Source organism: Phaethon aethereus (assembly GCF_964289735.1).
Source record: "Phaethon aethereus genome assembly, chromosome: 2".
Classification (NCBI taxonomy): domain Eukaryota; kingdom Metazoa; phylum Chordata; class Aves; order Phaethontiformes; family Phaethontidae; genus Phaethon; species Phaethon aethereus.
This window is the reverse complement of record NC_138582.1, coordinates 160,782,873-160,796,981: the sequence shown is the minus strand read 5'-3', so window position 1 is coordinate 160,796,981 and position 14,109 is coordinate 160,782,873. Positions and strand designations below refer to the sequence as shown.

General features: G+C 38.1%; 1 protein-coding gene across 1 annotated transcript in view; it reads right to left on the bottom strand.

The window, feature by feature from the left end:
- NCAPG2 (non-SMC condensin II complex subunit G2) overlaps nt 1-13,669 on the bottom strand; it is a gene marked incomplete at both ends in the record, with an annotated part of 47,979 nt that extends 34,310 nt beyond the window's left edge. The window contains 5 exons of the mRNA XM_081996524.1: nt 7,709-7,843; nt 8,662-8,819; nt 9,319-9,433; nt 10,449-10,640; nt 13,595-13,669. Of these exons, the coding sequence (XP_081852650.1) occupies nt 7,709-7,843; nt 8,662-8,819; nt 9,319-9,433; nt 10,449-10,640; nt 13,595-13,669 (675 nt within the window). The remainder of the gene's footprint in view (nt 1-7,708; nt 7,844-8,661; nt 8,820-9,318; nt 9,434-10,448; nt 10,641-13,594) is intronic.
- Nucleotides 13,670-14,109: the final 440 nt, after the last annotated feature.

Genomic DNA, 14,109 nt, shown 5'->3' with positions numbered 1-14,109 from the left:
TAAAGATCAAAAGAAATGACACCTTGAATTTTTAAAAGCACAGATAAGATTGTTTAAAAATTAGAAATCTTACTATATTTTTTCCTGCAACAGTATTCAAGCATTACTGTTATTTATACTAAAGAGAAAACACAAAACAAATTAACATGTGGATTACATATCTGCCTGCATTTTTTTCAATGTCCATTCTGTTTTGCTTTGACTTCAAGTAGTATTCCATAATGACAAGGGACTGTGCAACTCAGGACCCTCATCAAGGCCACATCATCAGAGCTCTGTCAAGTGCAACATCATTCCAGGATGACACTCATGATGGTGAAGGTACAAACAAAATAGCATGACAACTCTGCCAGCACAGGATATGGAAACCTTGTTGAACAAAGCCACAGAGAACAGCTGGGCCACTGAAGAAAATAAATGTTCTGATTAGGAAGAACAATTCTTTTTCTACTGTCTCATGAAAAGTAATATTGCAAACCTCCTGGAGCTACTTTAATTCATGAAAACAGGAAAAAAAAAATATTTATTTTTTTTCCTGAATTTAGTTTTCTTCAATTTTAGCAAATCAGAAATGGTAATGACAAACCTGATGAGCAACAGCATTTTTGCAAAACAAGGCAGTGGAAGGCTGTGGATGGAGGAAATAAGCCCTTGCTCTTTTGGAATCAGCAAGATCTGCCCATGGAATTAGAGCCTTACACAGTATCTGTACGGACAGCCTCACTCTAGCTCATCTTACAGATGAAGTGAAGGCATCCAGCCTCTAAGACTGAAAAGTTTGATCACACAGAAGGGCGAGTCAGCCACTTGTAAGGGTCCTTTGTACTTGTCAGCTTTCAGAAAAATTAATAAGATACAATAGTAAAGAGCACATTGTCAGAAGTTCTAAAGGCACACAATTAGCAGAGGTTCAAAGACACTTCCATCGAGAGCTGGACCAACAGTTCTGTTCAGACCTATGACAAAAATAGAGAAAATAAAGCTGAAAATGCCAGACGCATTTTGAGCTGGAATACCATAGAGGTAGAGGGAAGGAAGCATATAGGCAGAAACTACGCTTTAGTGGAACTGACGGCTAAAATGTCTTCAGGTAAAGAAGTAATTCACATCATAAAAATAAAGACCTAAAGGTTAAATGCGATGTCAAGATCCTTATTGGAATCCTGATGGAATCCTTCCTGTTGTCAATACGAGCTTCTTCTACCAAGAAAGAAAAAAAAAAAAAAAAAAAAAAAAAGTCACTTATCTCCAACTTTGGTGGTATAATACATATTTTTGGAGTCCCAGTGGTGCACTATTCCATCAACATCCTGACAAACCCAAAGGTCAGGGGAGTTTTGACCTACAGCTCTTGCCTCAACAAGGCAAACATGGGGCCAAACTCAAGCTCATCTCATCTTCTACAATGCCAGCAGCAAGATAGATGAAGAAAAGTCACGAAGTAGCTTTCAGCAGTTCAACCAATTCTTTTTTGCCTTAGATTTCAACAGATTGACCCTGGTTCCTGAAAATTATAGTGCCTCTAATTTAATCTGCTCCTTGTGATCAATGGATCTGAAGCAATTACTGTTATCAACCATATCACGTATCATAAGAGGTAAACTGGTGATAGGTGAGTAAGATTGCAAACTTGTCGTCTTCGGAGTTAACGCATTAACAGTGTTGAGCATCTTGTATTGCTGTGCTTGTGAACACAGTACATGTGATTTTGTCAGTTGTATACAAACACAGAAGGATAGCAAGGAAGAAGAGAGTAGAACAGGCCTACCTCTAAAACACACTAATATATGCTCTGCAGGGCTCTCCAGCTGTTTGATTGGAAATGCCACCTGAACAAGAATGTTTTCATAAATCACAGAGAGATACAAATTCAGAGGATCACTCCACTAATGGAGCCTGGAAATAAGCCTCTGAGAAATATTACTCTGTGTTGAATAGCATAGTCCAGGAAGGCAGAAAACCTGAACTCCCTGATCTTGCAATAAGGCATAAATGTGCAATTCCGCATCCGTTTAACACGATCTAGAACGAGGATACCACATTCCTGACCCTCGCCTTCCCTTCATCCTTGCATATGATGAAGCAGTCCAGGCAGTTAATACGGCTGAAAAATAATCTTACTAGGAAAAAAATCTGATCAACTACCTCCTTGAATCAACCCACGACATAGCTGCTTGAGCATTCATACTGCACAGAGGAAAATAGGAATGCCAACCCAACGGCAACACAGAATCATTGCAACCTGGAGTTACATCAGCTTAAGCTTCTATGTACGTCAGCTGCTATGGAGCTATGCTTTGGGACGTACTCTAAAAAGTGTCAGGTATACTTTTCTTAGGAACTATAGAACAAACCTGCAGGCCATAGAGGGAATATTAACCCCAAAATATAGGAATTCAGTTTCATCTCAAGGCAATTTGTACATCATGTTGATATTTGGTATGACAATTAGCATTTTGGAAATAGACACAGAATACAAGTAAAAAGTCCAGCAGAGATACTGGACATGTTGCTAGAAGAAACCTACCATTAGTGAAATGAGACAGGCAGGGAAACTAGAGAACACACATGGAGGCAGGTTGTTACTAAAACTAAACTACATCAGGATGCAAAATCCCAAAACAGGAGGACTTGCAACAGAAGCACAATAGTTTTACAACAACAGGAAAGTGGTTTAAATACTGTGAATTTCAAGATACTCTCCTGCCAGCAGAGCTAGAAAAGTCCCAGACAGTTATCACTCTGCAATGTGTACTGGCAGTTCACCTACTGAAGCTGGGTTTCAGCTCACAAACAAATTGGATGTGATTCAGCTCACACCTAAATTTGGATGTGTAAGTCCCTAGAATGTTAATTGCCTGGAGTGTGATTCAGGTGACCAGCTGTTTAAGTAACTGCTTTATAAAGCTGAATTGTTCTGTTGATTCTTGGGACTAGGGCAGCATGCCACTACCCAACTGTAGAGCAATTTTGAACACTCAGAGGGTTTTCTAGATGGCCGAGGTCTATGACAGATCCTGTGTTTTATGTGCCAGCCCCATGTGGATACCTGAAGCAACAAGCCATTTATTGTAGCACAGGTCATTCACTTATGCTTAAGCAATTAAATCCTTCCCAGGACCCATACAGATTAGGCTCCTGTGCAGATGTCTAAATTGGTTTCAGACACCTAACTTCACTGAACCGTATCTTAGGGTCTTTCCAGAATTGGGTGTGGTTCCCCTCTTATTATGAACTGGTATCCTCAAGGATGTAAACTGTCTTGTCTATTAGGGTTACATGGCAAGGTTTTAGTAGCAGGGGGGCTGAAGGGATGACTTCTGTGACAAGATGCCAGAGCTTCCCCCTGTTGAACAGAGCCAGTGCCAGCCAGGTCCAAGATGGACCCACTGCTGGGCAATGCTGAGCCCATCAGCAATGGTGGTTAACACCTCTGGCATAACAGAGTTAAGAACGGGGAAAAACTGCTGCACAACAGCAGCTGGGAGAAAGGAGTGAGAACATGCGAGAGGAACAGCTCTACATACAAAGTCGGTAAAGAAGGAGGGAGAAGAGGTGCTCCAGGTGCCAGAGCAGATTCCCCTGCAGCCCATGGAAATCTATGGTGGAGCTAATATCCACCCTGCAGCCTGTGGACCCACAGCAGAGGAGGTCAACGTGCCCTGAAGGAAGCTGTGACCCCCTGGAGAGCCCATGCTGGGGCACGTCTTCTGGCAGGACCTGTGGCCTTGCAGGGGATCCACGCTGGAGCAGTCCATTCCTGAAGGGCTGCCCCCCATGGAAAGGGCCCAGACTGAAGCAGTCCATGAAGTACTGCAGCCTGCTCGAAGGACCCATGCTGGAGAAGTTCGTGAAAGATTGTCTCCCATGGGTGGGAACCTGGCCTGGAGCAGGGCAAGAGGGTGAGGAGGAAGGAACAGAGAGACAGCACATAACTGACTGCAACGCCCATTTCCCATCCACCTGCACCACTCGAGGAGGAGGTAGAGAAATCCAAAGTGAAATGGAGCCTGGGAAGAAGGGAGGGGTGGAGGGAAGGTGTTTTAAGACTGTTCTTATTTCCCATTATCCTACCCCATTGTTAATTGGCAATAAATTAAATTAATTTCCCCAAGATGGTAATTGCTGAGTGATCTTGGTTCATACAGCTTAGAGAAGGCTGAGGAATGCCCTCATCACAGTCTACAACTTCAAGGGAGGCAGCAGAGGAGGAGGTGCTGATCTCCTCACTTGTACGACCAGCAACAGGACAGATGGAAATGAGATGAAGCTCCATCAGGGGAAGTTGAGAATCCTTTCCTTGGTCAACTAGATGGGTGACCTTGTCATAAAAGTAAATTAAGTTCGGTATGCAGGACTTTACCCTCATGAACCCATGCTGACTATGACCAGTGACTACATTGTTGCTCGAGTGTTTTTCAGTAACTTCCAGGAAAACCTTCTCCATAATTTCAGCAGGCACTGAAGTGAGACTGACAAGCCTATAATTAGCAGAGTCTTCCTTCTTACCCTTCTTGAAAATTGGGACGACAATGCAGTAGCATTTTCAGATGACACACACATTCTTCTGCAAATATTTGAGCATTAGACCAGAACATGGAGACCAGCTGGCAACAAGTCAGTAGTGGTGTACCCCAGAAGTAAATACTGGAGCCAACACAGTTTAACGTCTTCTTTAATGACCTAGATGATGACACAAGAGTACATGCAATTCTGCAGCCACATCAGGAGAAGTGGTTGATTCACCAGATTAGGTATGTTTCTGTTCACAGGCACCTTGACAAGCTAGAGAAGTGTGCCAAAGGGAAATGCAAAGTCCCACACCTGGAAAAGAACAGCTTTGTAGAAATAATCCTGGGGTTGACATGTTGAACAGCAGTTGGATCAGCAGAGTGCCCTTAGAGCGAAGAAGGCCAACTGCAGCCTGGATTGCACTTAGGAAAAGCACTGTCAGCAGGTTGAGGGATGTGATCCTTCTGCTCTGCACAGCACTGGTGAGGCACATCTGGAGTGCCGAGTCCAGTGCTGGGCTCCCCAGTACAACAGAGATAGGGACATGCTGAAGAGAGTCCAACAAAGGACCACAAAGATGATTAAGGGACCGGAGCAACTGTCATATGACAAGAGGCTGCAAGAGATAGGCTTGTTTAACCCGAGAAAGAGAAGGCACAGGGGAATCTTATCAATATGTATAAATACACAATGAGGGAAGTAAAGACCATGGAGACAGACTCTTCTCAGTGGTTTCCAGTGATAGGACAAAAGTCAATGGGCAGAAGTTGAAATACAAGAAATTCCTCAGATACAAGGAATTTTTTTTTAATTTTATTTTTTTATTTTCACTGTAAAGGTGAGATTGAACACTGGAGCAGGTTGCCCAGAGAGGCTGTGGAGTCTCCATCCTTAGAGATGTTCAAAACCCAACTGGACATAGCCCTGATTAACCTGCTCTAGCTGACTTTGCTTTGTGCAAGGGTGTTGGACTACATGATCTTCAGAGGTCCCTTCCAACCTCAATTCTAACATTAATGCTCAGCAACATGACTTTGGAATAATCAGAAGAAGAATTAGGAGGAACAACTATTATTTCCTCTCCCTCTCATGTTAAATTTTTTTGGTGAAAGAAAAAAAAAAAGAAAAAAACCAAAACCAAACCCACAGCATTCCTAAATAGGCACAGATTAAAATTAACAAAAAGTCTGAGAAGACCAAAGCATCCTTGATTACATGGCTTGGAGATGAAGAACCTGAAGATCTTTCAGGTCCTGGAGGCCCTGAAAAGGGAGATATCCTGTCAAGTCCTACCCACTATCATAATCTAATTATCAGGTCAGAACTGAATCTGCCAACAGTGACTATCGACCTGTCAGCTGTGCTGACAGCCTTTGTAGCTTTATGTAAAGAGGTTCAGGCTAATAAACAGACCTCAATAATATTAAAAAGGTATTCTCCAAAATTAAGAAAGCTCCCCAAGCCCACTCAAAGTTTTCAGCACTCAGAATTGATGCCTGGCAGGCAATACTAGTAATTCAATGGAAAGAACCGAGAAGATTTGACATAATCAGTAAGAGTCTATATTTGTGGGAAAGGTGAAAGACCTAAACCACTGTTTATTCAGGATTAAGGCTTTAAACAACTAATGATCATATGCCAGAGCAAAGAGTGCAATAAGGCGCTCTCTTTATCTGTCTAGAAAGAGACAGGCATATGAAAAAGAAAACGTGACAAAACATCACAAGACCAGAAATCACAAGGAGGAGCAAAAGCTTGGGCAGAAAAGCAAAAGTGAAAAAGGTGACCAAACTTGCATATTCATGTGGAGCAAAGGGGGTGTGTTTTGATATGCCAGGAGAAGGATTCATACCAAGTCTGATTATTACTGCTTTTTTCCCCAAAAATTTTAAAAAAAGTTTCATACTGAAGGCTGTGTTTCACCCAAAGATTCAAAGTACAAACTTTCTTTAGAAAAACTTACATGTAGTAATTAACATGTGTTATATTAAAAATCTCACAAGATGTGGAAGAAAAAAAAGCTACAAGAAGTTGCTTCTAAAGTGTAGATAGCAGTTTCATTTTACATATATAATTCCCAGTTATTTACTGTGCCTATATGAATATGAAATGAAGTGATGCAGTGGATTCAAATAGAACAGAAGACAATAATTAATACACAACCAAATACAGCTAAGGCATTTTAAGTCCTGTGACAAAGAACTCATACAGGTACATACTTTTTCAAGATGACAAAAAATGACCTAAAATGAAATATACCAAGAACATAAAACCAAATACAAAATCAGACAATAAAGTCTTACTTGTTTCCCACCCTTCCACCATGTTTTCTCTCCTTCCTTTCCCACCTCTCACATTGCCTTAGTATATCCCAATTTTAGTACAAACTAAAACATCTTAAAATAAAACGTGTAAGTAACAATAAAAAAATCTTAGTGTCAGGTATGCAAAACCTGGTCTATCAAACATTTCACAGAATTCACTCCCTACCACCATTTTTAAAACCTCACATGCCCATAGTGACCCAGCAACCTCAGAGCTCATTTTATGACAGAAGTTTATATATTCCATGAAAGGGAACATATCCATTTTAAACAGGCAAGGAGGAGTTAGAACTTTAGAGCCAATGTCAGGTTGTCTTGTCACCTAACCAGAAAAAATGCTTGGTGCACAGGCCCAGACTGAAAACTACAATACATCAATTCTTCACCGAGAGAAATACAGGTTGTCAAATAAAATAATTGCCATTTTGCTATAAAGCTAGGTTCTTCTTATGCTACTTTTAAAACAGACCACGGCAATGTAATCTTCTAAATGGAATCATTTAGAAGGGAAATTATTTTGCTCCATTTATGTATCTTCAAGAAAAGAAAAACTGCTATAGAAGAAAAGAATTATATCAGGGAATGGTTTTAAGTATTGAGGGACATGCACCGGAAGCAAAGCACTTGGTCCTTATTACCTCAGGATACAAGAACTCGAGGGATGATTTAGACATACACTTTTATATTTAAGTCAGAAATAGGAATAAAGGGTTTCCCAAATGAAACAGAAATATCAACCGTTTATAGCTTGGAGCCAGAGCTGATTTGTCGTATATTGCTACTTACTGTACTGTAAAAACAAGCTTAATGCAAAACTGTTAAAAGTAACTAAAGCCCACTCACATAAAATCACAGTAAGATAATTTGCTTACCTCTTCTTTTTTAATGTGTTTTACATTCATAAAACACTGAAGCAACAAGTCCTTGACTTCATTACTCTCCTCTGAATCATAATCAAAACAAAACAATGTCTGATGTAGATTCCATAGACGAACTATATCTGCACCCTGACAGGAAAAAAAAGCCCACATTATAGTGAAATAGGGATAGCTTAAACGTTTCTTCATATTAAAAAGATTTTTAATAAATAACTTGAAACGCATTGCTACAGATCAAAGACTTTCAGATTGTAAAATTATGAACATTAATTGATTTTTACCACAGCATTGGGAAAAATTACGAAAATATGTGTAACTGCAGAAATACTGACTTCCCACAACCAGAGACATGCTCAAGTACAGAAAGCAAGCTGCTATTTCATGCAAAACAGAATAAAACTGTGTTATTCCACTTTTGAAATTTTACACAATGAAAGCAGTTAACAGGGGAAAATAAAAGAAAGAACTAAGTAAAGGAGATATTTATTGGGTTAGTGCAAGAGATGTATGCACAGTACTCTAACTCACACATTTAAAATAAGAATTTCAGTCCATTAATAGAGAAATAAGAGAAATTATTTGTAAAGAGATACAGAGTAACAGAAAATGAAGCTTCCCACATAAGAAGTCTCTATGAATAGCTGAACATATTACTTAAAACCTGAATTAACTAAAAGAGTTGCTATTTAAACCTTAATCATTGGACAAGAATGCATTTGTGAAATTGATGCAAAAAAATCTGTTCTAGAGAAGGCACCATTTTAGTATGTTGCTTAGGTAAGCAACACCAAAAAGACACATGTAACCATCATGTATCCTAGGTTGCACTAATTGAGAAGCACTAGGACATGGAAAGCAAGTTAACTTGAAATAAAAGGCATTTTGGAGGGATAATCTTTCTTGGAATATTCAATAGTAATCTAAAAGTCCATACAGCTTCAGCATACCGTAGCAGCTTTATTCAGGCTTTTTCTTAGCAGAATGATAAACAGAGTCTTCCCTAGCTGCTCCTTCCCCTCCAGTCCTTTCTCCCACCACATTTCACATACACGTTGGATAGCACCCAGTAGGATTTTTTCAGATTCGGGTAATGCAGGAAGAATACCTACAACAGAAATAAAGTAATTATTTAGTACAATGAACCAAGTTATTCCTGTAATACACTAGTCTGTTAGTACGCTAACTATACCTTACAATGTCAGCTAGCTCTTGCCACATGTAAACGCCACAATAGCTTATTCTCACTGTGGGTATTTAGGCAGCTTTGTTAACTCTAAGGTTTCAGCCAAGTTTTTGGATCAATAACAATGATCCAAAGTTAACAATGATCTTAAGGTTTGCTTTAAAAATACTATAAGCCACAGAATGCAGAAAGTTATCTATAATTCGGTGAACAGTTGGGAGAAAAAAACCTATTTTTGTGTAACTAATTTTAAGTAAGTGCTCCCTTAATTTCACCTCATAAACAAAAACTCACATCATTACAAACTCTTCTCCTGTAAACTCTGTTTCATAGGCCAGCCAGGTCAAACAAAAAGCCTAGTATACTCATCTGCTACAAAAAAACAGTAAAATACTGTATTCTATACCAGGTAAGTACGCACCGTTTAATATAAAACCACATGCTAGAAGAGCTTTGTAGTTTACAGTTTCATCCACTGCAGGTATGGAAGCAGTAACTACAGCTGTCACTCCTTGGATCACAGCTACAGTTTGTTTCTGAAAGAAAGCAATGCCGAGGAAACAATTCTGCAGTTTATTTTATACTCATAATTATGACAAGAAATAAACCCGAGGATCAGGAAGCAAAGCTGGATTGTTATTTACCTTCGATTTTGAAGAGTATACTGGCACCCAAAACCTATCAGATAAGAAGCAGCAAAAGCATAGATTCTAAAGTACATCCATTTCAAAAAGTTCACACAGAGCTTTCAGCTCCAGCTAATAGGTAACTCAGTGACTGTACATGTGTATCCATCCATTCCTCCATTAAAAACTTCATCCGCAAGAAAAATCACTCAAACACACATCCATTTCAGAGCTAAGAAGACCCTAGCTAGCAGGGTCTTGTGCAACTCAAAAATCTGTAGATCTGGTGAGTTTAGATCCAGGTACATGATTCTACAAGCCTCCGCAGGTATGATGGATTTTCTACAAGCGTCTAGGTCTCCCTAAAGATTTCCCGACTGAATTTCTTTTTTTCTTCTGAAATTAAACAATCATTTTTCCCTGACATTCTCAAGACTACGTGGACTGCAGTGCAGAAGGCAGTACATGAGGGCCCGAGTCAGTGAAATTCTGTACAAGCTAAATTTGTGGGAAGAGGGGTTCAAATCTAGATTTCATGATCTTCACTCAATAAAATGACAGAATAAAACAGGTAGTGAATTTCTTATACTATATGCCAGTTACTTAAGGAACAGCTGATATATCAACATTTATTTATTGAAATAAGACATAAGAAAAGCCCACTTAACTCTAGTGAAAGAACTATGTCCCATTTTTTATAATTAGAATTATCAGCAGAACTAATAATTTATAGTATAGATCAATTATAATTTCAGCTTAAGCCAAGCATGATAATTAGAAAGTCAGTTAAGAATGGGGCAGGGAGATGATATTTGGAACCAACCTTGTTTGATAACCCTTGCATGTTTTAAGATACTATGAAAATATTCCAATTTCCCACAAAATACGAAATACTCATCATATTTTTATTTTACAAGATTTTTACCATTTCTGGAACTATCTCAACTTCCATGTCATCATTACTTTCATCGTCTTGAGACCTCTGCCATGTTTCCACAGGCTTCTCCATCAAAGTCTCTGTCAATAGCTGTGTCAGTCTCTCCCATAGCACTTCTTTTTGCTTTCTTGGCAATTCTTGAAGTAGTTCATTCAAGTCGAAAGGATCAAACGTATTTTTCTGTGAACAGTCAGAACATTTCACACAATTCCACATCAGTGAAGCGGCTTATATTTCATCATCATATTTCCCAAAATTAACACTGTTTTTACATTAAGGATTACTTTCCATTCCTCTGGAGTTATAGAACCTTCTAGAAGTTGCACTTCTTTAAAAAATAGCACGAGAAATTCCTGCTGCTTAACTCGTTATCGTGAAACAAGAGTGCTTCTTTTAAGACTAGTCTTTAGCCCTCGACAGGAACACTACTGAACATAAATCACATCCGTGTAATATCAACTTCTGTCTCTCATGTGTTCCAAATACTTTGTTCCCAGTGGAGACGATTCCATATCCTTAGCTAAGAAGCTCATGACTGCACAGAATTAAAGATTGATGATGGCTGTTGAAAGAAAATCCTTACGGACTAGAAATGTAACAGTCGGTACAGCTGCAGGGACAGCACTACAGGTTTTGGAGTACAATCTGCACAGAACAGTGCTCTGTATACTGCACTCTTTTAAAGGCCACCCCCACCCTAACTCCTGATCACATTAACCCTATACTTCCCTCTGAAGCTTTGCTGAATGGGAAGCCACTATTAGTCTCTATAAGAGACTGATCTGAACTTTTTCCTCAGAAGAACCTTGCTAGACAAATTTACCTCAGAGATGCAAAGACCCTGTTAGCATCACAGTAGGGTAGGCAACCTACTCGGAAAGGGAATATGCAGAGAAAAGATGAGAAATCAGACATAGCCAAGAGGAAGTGCAGATAATTTTTGAGATTTAATCTGCAATACTGAACTGAAGGTCTACTGGATTAAAACACTTAGGAGGAATGAGGGAGGATGTCCATGAAATAAAAATATTTTTAGTTTGCAGATACACTAAAATACAGGAGTCAACAACAAAAAAAAAGTTTAAGGGAAAAAGAAAAATAGAAAATACTGAAAGAAGCAGCAGTATTAGAAGGTACTCAGAAAGGTATGAGAAAAAAGATCCTGTTACATATTTATAGCAGAATTTCTATCCTGTTCTACAGCTGGAAACAAATACAATAAACCAAAGGCCTCACAGAGTGTTCTGCAGCCCTCTACTTCAAACAAACCCAAAAGACAGGATATTAAGATCGTACTGTTTTGAACGAATAGAATAAATTCATAATAAGACAAGAGCTTTCTGATCTTTCTCTGGGATGATATGAGATAAAATTATTCCAAAACCTATGAGGAAAAAGGATGTCACTGAATGATAGTGATATCCATGATTCCTATTTTCCTATCTAAGAAATAATGTATTTTCTTGAATTGGAACTGGATTTAGTGGAAAAATTTAGCAGCAACTGATAAAGACTTTAATGAACAGCACCACAATATAGTAATATTTTAAAAAGATTACAAAGAAAGAAAAGTGAAAAACCCAAGGCAAACCTTGAAGGAAAATTAGTACAATGCAGAATACACTACCACAGCCTCCTCCAGAAATGCAGTCAAGAATTACTCAAGAATTACCTAAAATGAGAATCCTCATCCTAAGATAAGACATGGTCAAACACTCTTCATCACTGAAGGTTTCAAAAGGAAATTAATAAAATAACTCAGGTCTCTTAGAAAAGCAAAAAGTAATCTGGAAATTTGTGTTCCTTTATGCTATGAAGGGATGAAAAGAGTTTTAATCGATATACTCATTATAGCTGGTGATATACAGTTTCCAGAGATATCGGCAAGGCAACAGCTGGAAACGGTTGCAATACAAGTCTTGTGAATTGGTGATGAAAAATAAAAGGACAAAAAAACCAATTTTTAATCTTAACAGACCAAGATACGTTAAGATAGATTACTGGGTGAAGATGGCAGAAACAACACGACCAAATTAGCTGAGAAGGAAACACTGCAATGTTTCCTGCACTGTATGCAGGAAATAATGCACTGTACATTACCCTAAACAAAATAGTTTCCTGTTAAACTGTTTCGATATGGGGAAAAACGGGAAGGAGACTTCAAGAAAGGGCAATCTGATAATAAAGTTATCACCTCTAATTACCTACAGGAGTGCAAACGAACGAAACAACAAATTTCTTGGAAAAAAGAGACTCAGTGACATTTGCGAGACAAACATTCCTAAGCTTATTACATAGAACACGATCCCTGCCATAGAAATCACAGGTTTAATACGTCTGCTATATTAGTAAATTAGTTCATACCTCTGTGGACATAGAGGTCAACTGATCCGCTTAGTTTAACATGCTACAGGTAATATTTGGAAAATACTGATTAGAAAGCTTAAGAAGCTAACCTGACAGTACCATTTATTAAGCCTAGCAAAAGATGTTTAGGAGAAATTGTGTATATCTTAATGAAACAAGATAATAAATAATAATAAAATAAGTATTATTAATTAATAATAAATAAGGTAGTAATTAATAATACACAAGCTTAATAAAAACGCCACAATGCAAATTATTATTTGATTACTATGCGTTATCATATACACAATGCAAGAATAAACATTGAGAATGAATTAGTAGATTTCAGTGAATTTGTTTTGTTTTCCTCACACTTGTCTCCATACTTCATTTAGAGACAGCAATCTATCACATCTCTAAAAGATTCAGTGATAAAAAGAACTATCAAGTACAACTACACACGAACTAAAGAATAAGTGGGCAGCCTAAACTATCAAATGAATGAACAAATACTAGTGAAACATGCCTCTGCTATGTTTGTATATTAGCTCATATTCATTACACAGCAATAAACTCTTTCATAGGTTGAAACACTTCACCAACATCAAATGAGTACTTTTTTTTTATTACCACAGTATTAATAATTTTAGCTTTTAAAAATGTAAACTGTATGTGCAAGAACCAAATGTGCCATGGTTTAACCCCAGCCAGCAACTATGCCACAAAATTTCAGCACTATTAACAGACAAGATTTTATTAGTAATGCACATCTATCATGGCTTACTTACAGGATTCTGAGTATAACGCAAGAAGTCTTCAATTGAGTCTTTAGACACAACTTGTAAAAATGCTTCACGTTTCATTGTGGCCTTGTTTTTCCTTGCTTTATAAAAAAACCAAAAATGTTAGAGAAAGTACTGTATCTCAAAATAAGATCATTTTAGGACTCAGTGATTAACGTATGAACTTATATTCTTCATCTATGTAGTTATAAATAAAATGTTTCCCCCAAAAAATCTTTGCAGTTATCTGATTGAGCATTTAGATTCCTAACAGCACTAGGCTGCAGTATTTGCATGCATTCTTTTTAGTTCTTTTTTCACCAAAAAAAAAGTCTTAAACCAGAACTTTTTAATAAATGCTTTTATTTTAAAAAAGTGTGTCCAGCACATACCCCCTATTTAGCCAGCCATCACTCCCGACAACTGCATTTACTTTTATGAAAAGTACAAAACATTCTCTCCTTTTCTCTCTTGTCAAGTGAGGACTATTGGAACGGACAAGGCCACTTTTTGACGCATCA